This window comes from Physella acuta, unplaced genomic scaffold, assembly GCF_028476545.2.
Source record: "Physella acuta isolate Inbredline_101_S28 unplaced genomic scaffold, ASM2847654v3 ptg000100l, whole genome shotgun sequence".
Taxonomy (NCBI): domain Eukaryota; kingdom Metazoa; phylum Mollusca; class Gastropoda; family Physidae; genus Physella; species Physella acuta.
In genome coordinates this window covers 317,225-327,500 of record NW_026731620.1, presented here as the reverse complement: position 1 = coordinate 327,500, position 10,276 = coordinate 317,225, and the positions used below count along the sequence as shown (strand labels likewise).

General features: G+C 35.2%; 1 protein-coding gene across 1 annotated transcript; it reads left to right on the top strand.

Moving 5' to 3' along the window:
- The first annotated feature begins 402 nt into the window (after positions 1–402).
- LOC131930687 (uncharacterized) lies at positions 403–3,620 on the top strand. Its single transcript, XM_059287274.1, has 4 exons — positions 403–460; positions 956–1,100; positions 1,482–1,696; positions 3,507–3,620. Exons 2-4 carry the CDS (start codon positions 960–962, stop codon positions 3,535–3,537), a joined length of 387 nt encoding a protein of 128 aa, XP_059143257.1. The 5' UTR covers positions 403–460; positions 956–959; the 3' UTR covers positions 3,538–3,620.
- The last annotated feature ends 6,656 nt before the right edge of the window (positions 3,621–10,276 follow it).

Below are 10,276 nucleotides of genomic sequence, written 5' to 3'. Positions count from 1 at the left end.
ATAGATATAGATATAGATATAGATATAGATATAGATATAGATATAGATATAGATATAGATATAGATATAGATATAGATATAGATATAGATATAGATATAGATATAGATATAGATGTATATATATATATATATATATATATATATATATATATATATATATATATATACATATACATATATATATATATATATATATATATATATATATATATATATATATATGTTTGTTGCCCCAAATACAATTTTTAGCCCGGGGCTGTTTTGGTAAATGCGTAACAGATGTAAACTTAACAAAAAACTGTTTAGTTTAGGCTCAAAGACATACATGATCATATATTTGCATACATTACCATCAAGAAATCGTATAAAAATAGAGTTTTTTTCAAACCTACCTTCATGGAAGAAAAGGGAAGACAAACGTGTACGCGTGCGAGAATTCTAAACAGTCAACTCAAGGAAGGTGGGTCGGCTTTACTATTTATCTAACTCTTTATATTACTTAATATTGTTTTTAATTTTAGCTATATTTAATTATGAGACAATTAATCAAAATGCTTTCATACATTTTTGTTGTTTTTGTAGCGGATACAAAAGATTATTAAAACAAGATTAAAAAAAAATATTTACCAGTTATATGGGACGCCGTCGTCTAGCGTATAGAGCTAGACTACTAAACATAATGTTTAGAGTATTGATTGGGGTTCAAGTCAGTGGGACGTCTCTGATACCATTCTCCTTACATAAGCGTGGTTTCCACTCATTATCTGTTTGTCTTTCGTTGTCATGAAACATAAACAATCTCATGTATCTACCCGATGGTTCACTAATTCTTAAAGATGATTGTATCTACCCGATGGTTCACTAATTCTTAAAGATGATTCCTTTATTTAAAAATAAAGTATAATTTCCACGACAACTGTATTGAGATTTTTATAATTTGTGACATCATCTACAGAATCATGTCTCCGTTCTGGGTACTTGTGCTTCTACCAACGCTTGCTTTTGGGGATGCCTTAAGCGATGCAAAATCCATGCATTCAACGCTTGATAGGAACGTGGACAAGTTGTTGACAAAAGAGGAAATGCTGTACTTGGTGAAGGTTGTTGTGTTTATTTCAGCTGCATTTATATTATTTTTCTTTGAAAAGATAGATGTCTTCGAACAAAACGAGTTTTGACCTATCGCTACATGCTTGTATGCGTAAAATTTCCTAACGTGTAATTGCATGTAGAAACAGTCATTTAATAAAAAACACAAAATGTGCTTATAGGAAATAAACCTCGGAATATATGTTGTAGTTTAATATTACATGCATATAAAATGTGCCTTTAAAGAAATCGAAACGTATTACCTATCAATTTTATTTTTAAAAGCTTAAACAATTAAATGGAGTAATTATTTTGTTTGATTTAAAAATGTTTCAACAATTATTTGAATGATATTGTAATTAAGTTTTTAACATTTCGTATTTTATGTTTAGTATTACGATGACAATAAAGACAACAAACTTTCCATGGCCGAGCTAACCAAGTTGACTTTGAAACACGTCCCAAAACTAACAACACAAACTTTGGCTTGGGGAAAATTCGTGGACACCAACAAGGACGGCGCTATCAGCACTGCAGAGTTTGACGCGGTTTTCAAAGCTATGGATAGCAACGGGAATGGGAAAGTTGATTCAGCTGAGTATAATGCGTAAGTTGTTTATTCCATATCACTGTAGATTGTTTTTGTAATACTGCATACTCGTGACGGTAAATCTTGTATAAGCTTGGGAACAAATAAAAACTAAACACAACACGAACACGAACACAAACACAACACAAAACAAAAACAACGCAACACAAACTTAACACAACATAAACACAACACAACCCGAACATAACACAGCACAAACTTAACACAAACGCCAAAAGCAAAACACAACACAAATGCAAAACAAGCACAACACAACACAAACACTACACAAACACAATACAAACACAAAGTAAACACAAACACAACGCAAACACATCACAAAAACAACACAAACACATACACAACTTAAACACAAACACAACGAAAACAAAACACAAACACATCACATACACAACAAATACACAACTCAAACAAAAATAAAAACACAAACACAAACACAAAAGAAAACACACAAAAAACACAAACACAATGCAAACACAAGCGAAAAAAAAATAAAACACACAAACACAAAAGACAACGCTCATAGATTTGCATTCAAATTTTGCTAATTATATTTTATATTTTAGCAAGACTAATTCTTTTATGGAGGTCCGTAGATTTTGGAGCTTCGCATCACAAATGCAAAAAACAAAACAGAAAAAAACAAACACAACACTCATAACATAAACACAATTTAAATGCGCCCGTGGCGCTCAATCGCACCCTGTCCAAGCGCCAGCTTCAGCGAATTACGATAAAAAACCCAACCTGTACACAAACGGAAAGTTAGATTAATAATTAGTAAACAGTTCTTTCAGTGCAAACAATAAATAAAAGGCAGTATTTAAAATATCCGTGATTTACCTACTATAATGCATTTTATCAATTCATGCATTTAACCATTGCGCACCTAATGAACGTGATGACGCGTCTATAACATTGCGTAGTAGTTAATTTAAAAAGGTAAATAGTAAACAGGACGTTTATTCGATAAAATAAAGAAAACAGCCTTTTATCAATTGGTGCTATTTGTGATATTTCAACAACAATGTCCTATTGCAATAACGTCCTCTGCATATTTGCATTCACATTTTGTTGATTATATTATGCAAACAATAATTCCCTCATGGAGATTTTGCATTCACATTTTTGTATTAGTATGAATAGAATTATTTTGTTATTACATTCCTTGGCAAAATTACAAAACAAAAAATTCATTCATTCATTCATTCATTCTACCCTACTATTATTAAAATGTATCTACTTTTTCTAGGTATCAAAACGAAAATGATATTTGACATTGATCCGTTTAGCATGTTTTAGAGATTTGCTTGTATTTAATATTTTCTCTACGTAATGCGAAAGAGTAAAAACTGTAGCAACTATAAATAAAATTTAAGACGTTGTATAAACAAACCCTACTCTGTCATTTATAATAAGACACTGCCGTGCACTGAAAAGCACTGCATGGTGCGATGTTTATTTTTATGGTTCCAAAATCGGTAGGGAGACTCACGGACGGACTGAAACACAACCTCCGCGGTATATTATATATTAAATATCTTTATATATATATATATATATATATATATATATATATATATATATATATATATATATATATATATATATATATATATATATATATATGCGTGTGTGTGTGAGCTTGTATATATATATTTTATGCATAACTATGTACAGAAAGAGCAAAAGAGGGAGAGAGAGAATGAGAGGGACAGAGAACAATCTTAGAAACAGATTATTCCAATTCTGGTTATCGAAAGCGATGTGCAGACAATGCATTGTTGTTGCTTTTTTTCTTATCCAGGTACGTGGGAAAGATTGCATCGGTAATTTGAGTCAAACTTGACAAATCATCACTGTGCTAACCCAGTACGTATACCTAATCGTCTTTTAAGTGAAATTAAAGGCATTAAACTCATCCAATTTTGTCTTTTAAATTATTGTCTCCACGAAATTGTAAACATTTCTTTTTTTATTTTACATAGCAAATGAGAATAAAAAATTAAAGTCGATCACTCACCAAACCAGTTCACCCAACAACAAACTCAACTATGAACCCTAGTCTTTAATCTTCACACCACGATTTGCTTCCCATGTTTCCATACAACTCACCCAATACTTTGCTTCCCATGTTTCCATACAACTCACCCAATACAGCTCACCCCACTTCACACATTTAAAATGCAAATGCAATCACTCATGACGACATTTAACGAATTGAAACTTTGCTATGTGCCTGAAATTTTATAGTCCGCTCTTTGTTTAGTGATCTATATATATATTAGCTCACTTGACATAATAGTTCAGTGATCTACAAGTTTACTTACCTGGTCTATTTGTTGTATGATCTAAATTTACGAAATAAGGTTCAGAATTATTTTTTTCTAATACAATGTGTTATCAAATTGCTTTTGGCATACTAAAAGTATATGCCGAAGGACATTTTGTTTTATACATTTTAATGGCCTATACTCTTCTTCTTTGTTCTTAATTGTTAGTGTTGATCTTATATGCCTGAAGCTTTGAACATTTTTTTTTCGAATTTATCAACTATGAGGTTTGCCGACTCGACCACGCCTCCATCACAAATAATGTTACGTGTCAACTGGTTATGCGCCATTGAGGCCATTGGCTCCGATTTCTTTTTGGATTTACTTTTGAAATAGAATATAATCTCTTCAAAAAAGAATCGCACAACAAGAGAACGAAAAACAATAATAATAATAGTATTGCGGAATACTAATAATACTTTTTTACGTTTTTTTAGGAATCGAAAAAAAGCGTAAGTTATTACTTTTAGTCAACGAAAATTACTCAAACTTTAAGAGGTAGATAATTAGATATTTTACTAGATGTGCAATATTGTTTATCTATCTAAAGCAGTATCTAAATTATAGATTTTGGAAACATTGAAAGCAGAAGAAGTTCAACTTACAGTTATCGGAAATCCCTCAAAAGTTGAAGCAGAACTACAAATTTGATATTATTCTCATTAAAAAAAATATTCTTCAAATTTAAAACAGGCGCCTCTGTTGGCGCCCCGTTAGTGTTCGATTTGACGCCCTGAGCTATGCCGTGAGCGCTGTGGTGCATAATTTTGTGATATACTATGGATAAGAAGGGTTACTATAGACTTTATCGAATCCCGGCGTACCCCGGTGCCCCGACAGGCTGGCTTACTGACAACTGTGAAGGCTTTCAACAAAATTACTTTCATTTACAGCGTAAATAATAATTATATTACTTAAAACTTGTGAAGGCAGAGTAGCAGAATACGCTATCTTTAATTGCTTCACAACAGCTAATAAATCTATCCATATTACCTTATCTAATACTTCAACCGATCGTAGTCCAAATGGAATACGATCGATAATTCTCCTTTAGCTTAAGAAAATAAACCAGCCCAGAAAGTTGTTTACTATCTCTGGACCGTAAGGAAATAACTAGATCTAAGAATTTAGGAATACTTAAACTTGGAAAACAATTTAGAAACCGGACGATCGACCACTACATGTTACGTACTTCTACTACTAAATTATCTTTCGTAACATAAAGTGGTCGCTAGTCCGGTTTCTGAATTGTTTTTTCAGGCATGGTTTAAGGACTGAATCTAACAAAAACCTATCAATTAACTGCTAAAAACAGAAACTCTTTATAGACTCGATATCTAATGTCTAGGGAACAATTATAAATAAAATGAACTCCTGAATCCAATAGAACTTTTAATCAGACAGAAAGCTTCTAAAATCTAACAAGTTTGAACTAACTAATAAAATACAATGAAGAAAACATATGATAGTATAAAACCCACCTTACTATTTCAAGAATAACACATTAATCTCTTAATAAACTAACACTTGACAAAGTACCAAATTAATCAACTCAACCTTCACTCTAGGAAAATAAGAAACAATATACACTAAAACTTTAAGGAAACTTGTGCCTAGTCTAAAAATTACAACATGGACGACTTTGGCTCTCTCTCTCTGTGGTTGTTTTCGCCTCGTGTTCTTAAACTCTTCCATTTTATATTTATATAAATAAAAAATTATGTGATATCGTCACAAAGGTCAAGGACGATCGGGAAGGGCTCAAACACAAGTAATACGAGCACAGTTGTGAACACCGTCACATGAGTCTATTGGAAAATTACGTTGTTTAATAAATGAGAGCTTAAGGCCATTTGAGTATTACCCAAAATAAACTATTAAAAAGACCTACGTAGGTCACACCTAGCACCAGCCTTTCCGTGTAGACTAAAATATCGTTTTTGACTTTTATAGTACATATTAATTTCAATTAATGGACTCTCAGGATACATGTATAAAATCTTATGAATTGAATCATATATTTAAATCAAATTTTAGTTTTTAATTTCTATTTTAAAATCTATATATTTTTGTTAATCCCCCTCTGTGGTCAAAGCCCCGTTGTGGACAAAACTCCTATGGTCAAACCCCCGATGGTTAAGCCCCCTATGGTCAAATCACCTGTGGTTAAAGCACCCAAGACCCTTGAAAAAATGCATATAAACTCAATAGTTTAGTTTCTCAAAACGAATAAAGAAAAAAAACATTACTTTCTGGCCCATACTGAAGCAAATCATTAAATTTTAAACTAGAATGAAGTAGAGGAGATGTGTAGGCTTATTTAGGACGGTCAAAGATGAATGAACTCGAGGAGTTTGAGCTTTGTTTCTGCCTCTTGCAGCACGACTGGATGCTCACACGCGGTCATTTTTAGCCCACGTCAAGGGCCTAGATTCGGACAAACAATTATTTCATGCGGCCCAGTCATCTATTGAGGTGCTTACAAAAAATTAAACAGATATATAGAGGTTAATCACCTTACATTTTGTGTTGAAATTATGTTATTCTTCACATATAATACAAACATTAAAATAGGGAAATATGACGTGTCAGGATTGAGCACTTTTGGAAGTTTTCTTAGATATGGCGAGTTTTTTCTGACACCCCTAGATGTTTTTCCCCCACCTTACAAAATGTCAAGGGGTTTCGTCTATCAACGTTCTTTTCGTTATATAGCTCGAATAAGAAAATTTTCACTCGCGGTCAGCTGTTAGTCTTTGTCAAGGTGCTTTCAAAACTAGTCTTTACGGGCGACCGACACAGGCTTTTCTATAGCTCGAAGGCAGGAGCCTGCTAAATTTGAAGTGCCTGAGGTGCCTGGAAACGCCATGCCGAGTACCTGAACCACTCTACTTACTTAACTTACTTAATCCTCATCACTCCCTCTGGAGTATAGGGCAGCAACGAATCTCCGCCGTTGTATTCTGTCTTGGGCCAGCCACTTTGATTCATGCCAGGTCTTGCCAGTAGCCAGCATTTCTTCTTCCATCTCTTTCCTCCATGTTCACAGTGGTCTTCCTCTCTTTCCCTTTCCAGGCGGAGTCCACTTAAGCGCCATGTTGGGGAGTCTTCTTTTGCTCATTCGAACTTCTGAAACAATGTCGTTTATACCTGGCCTATTTTATAGTGACCCCCACGGGTATATCTACGACTTTAGGAGTTTTGAATGTGTGTAAACGTCCCGTATTTTTATTTGTTTTTTTTGTCTAAAAACGGCACTATGTTCGTTTATACAAATATGGCCTCTGGTCAGTAAAAATATTGTTCCGAGGTTGTCCCAAGTGTAGCAACATTTTTGGGAATGTATTTTTGATATATAGCCCTTATATAAGGAGTTTATTTTACTCGTTGTCACTTTTTAGCACTCGCCTTGCGCACATAAGCTGACCGATAGTTTGTCCATATGACCGATTCATTTATCCATGGTTTACTTAAAAAATGAGCCCTATGTACAGAGCTAAAAATGTTTAGAAAGCAGTCATCGATTTTCACAAAATTAATAATGTTTATATAGGGAAAATTCGAACCGGTCACTTCTACAGACCTTCCGGAGTTTCGGAAAAAATATATCAAAGGTGTTTTTTTTTGCCACCCCCAGGTCCTGTCTTCGACCTCAGGAATTATAAAGATGTTCCAAAGTTTTTTATATTTAGTCCATACAAAGTGACGGTCAGTCAAGGTAAGTTTTGACCCCCTCATCGTAAATTTTGCGGCCAAGCGGCACCAGCCTCAGGCTTATATTGCCCAAAGGCAGGATCCTGTCAACTTTGAAGCGCATGTGGCACCTGAAAGTGCACTATCGGGTACCCGGTGTGACCTATTTAGGTCTTGTATTTTTTTTTGTTTAACATTTATTAATCAATCATGGGTGACATGTGGTGTAGTCACCGGTATTTTTCCATAGTTTCAAGAAAGAGATATACCCGGTACTTTTTCATCAAGAGATGTGGTGCAATACTCCTATAATTTCGATTGGTTAATTCGGACATCGGCGATGGCCTAACCAATAGTCTTATGACTTGAAGATGACCTTTCATATTTCCTAAGTTGTTAAATACCGTGCGCACACGCTTCTCTGGGCAGCAGCAGTCCCTACCAGACATCCTGAGAGAGAAAGCCGTGTGTGTCGCCATTTCGTAGTCTATAGTTTTAAAGCAGCATTTTTCCTTTATTGCTTGTGGTTAAAGTAATATTGTGTGCTTTAAGTAGTTTTGTATAAGCTGTGGTGATTTTCCTAAGTGTAACATAGTGTTTTTTCTTCAACTTGTAAAATGGGTTTTTGTTTATTCTGCTCGTTCATTATATTCTGTATAAAGCTAGAGTCTTATTTTGAACTTCTACACATTTTAAAGGTTATATATAGATTAAAAGTGTTGTTGGTATCAAGAGTTCTTCGAGTTTATTCCCTAGACGTTAAGTACGAGTCCTCTGTAAATTTTTGGATCAGCTACCTTATTAAAGCTATGAGCCATCTGTGTGTTACCCTTTAAACGAACCCGGGTACGTTCGCCAGCTCTGCGACTGTTAGAGTGATGTTCGTAATAAGTGGGGGACATCTGGGATTTAATTTGTTGTACGAGGTTTTGGTTTAGACACTAGGTTTAGATCTAGGAAGTTTTCTCTTAGTCCAGTAGAGCCGTGTGTGAACACCGCCTAAGGCTAGATTTGTGTTATCTTGGTCAGGAAGTCAGTCGTGTCGTGTTCTAGGTCGAGTTCATAGCAGATCCTTGTGCTGTGTTAACTTAGAGAGTTTTTTTTTTGGTTTTGAAACTATAGTTGGATGATGGAGGCTTTTTTATTGAAACCCACAGTGGAAGTGGTAGAGAAACTAAGTAGAAAGGATTTAATTGGTGTAGTGAAAGAGTTGAATTTAGATTTCTCTATTAATCAAAAGTCACAAGTGCTAAAAGATAAGATTATAGTACACTTTATCAACGAAAATGTGTTTGAGGAGAGCCTGTTAGCTGATGTGTTACTTCGTGACGAGAAATCTTTAGAATAGAAGGAGTTGGCTTTAAAAGATAGAGAGTTAGAGGAGAGGATCGCTTTAGAGAAAGTCTTAAAAGAAAGAGAGTTAGAAGCTAAAGTTGCTCTAGAGAAGGAGGAGTTAAAAGCTAAGATAGAGTTAGATAAGAGGAGGTAAGAGTTGGAGTTCGCTAAGGGTAGTGGTAATGTGACTTCTGGAGTGGAATCTGAAAAGTTGTCAGTTGCTCAGGTTATTGCCAAATTTGGTAAACTGGTCCCGAAGTTTAACGAGGTAAATTTAGTTGTTTTCTTCAACTCCTTCGAAAGTTTAGCTAAATCATGTGAATGGCCCGAAAATGCTGTCACCGCTTTATTAAGCACAGTTCTAATAGGGAAAGCTGCTAGTACTTTTCAGGCACTCTCTCGGGATGTACAAATTAATTATGGACTGGTCAAAGCTACCATTTTAAAAGCCTACGAGTTAACGCCCGAGGCTTATCGGATGAAATTCCGAAAACTCAGAAAACAGCCTAAACAATCCTATGTGGAGTTTCTGTTCGAGAAAGAAAAAGTTTTCTCGAGGTGGCTCAACTCAGAAGAAGTCGCAGTTTGAAAAGCTCAAATCTCTGGTCCTGAGAAAAGAATTTCTAAATTCCCTACCCTAATAGATCCGGCTACATATCCTAGATAATAGGACAGTTGACATTAAGAAGGCTGCTGAGTCGGCAGACACATACATGCTGGTTCATAAAAGACAAGTGTCAAGTAACCGACTCAATCCGGTACTGCCCCTCATTGGCAACATTTTCCCTGTTGGTCAATCTCCAAAGTCGTTCCAGTCAATAGAGAAGCCCAGAACCACTCCTAGTCGACGAGCAGTATGCCAATACTGTAAGAAGCCTGGACACTTCCTAAAAGACTATTATAAGCGGCATCGAGTCAACAGAGAGGTTGTGCGTACATCAACGCTTAACGCTCTCCTCCATCAGGCAGCCAGTTCAAATTTGAACTATACTCTTTGGAATGACACTATTTCTAAGTTTCCACAGAAAAGGAATCAAGTTTTTACCGCCTACGTTCAGTCATCTTTTGACTGTCCACTCCACCGTAAAGTTTCTTCCGAGGCAACCGATCTCGAGGGATCGAGAAAAGTTGGCTTCTCATCGTTCCTGGCAGAGGCTGTCATTAGCAACCCTGGTGTCATAATGGTCCCGAGAGACACAGGGGCTTCACAGTCGCT

Excerpts from the sequence above, each read along its gene's own strand:
- LOC131930687 (XM_059287274.1), top strand. The coding sequence starts at position 960 with ATGTCTCCGTTCTGGGTACTTGTGCTTCTACCAACGCTTGCTTTTGGG. Across the intron at positions 1,101-1,481 it reads AAATGCTGTACTTGGTGAAG|TATTACGATGACAATAAAGA; the intron begins GTTGTTGTGTTT and ends TTTTATGTTTAG. Across the intron at positions 1,697-3,506 it reads GATTCAGCTGAGTATAATGC|GTACGTGGGAAAGATTGCAT; the intron begins GTAAGTTGTTTA and ends TTTCTTATCCAG.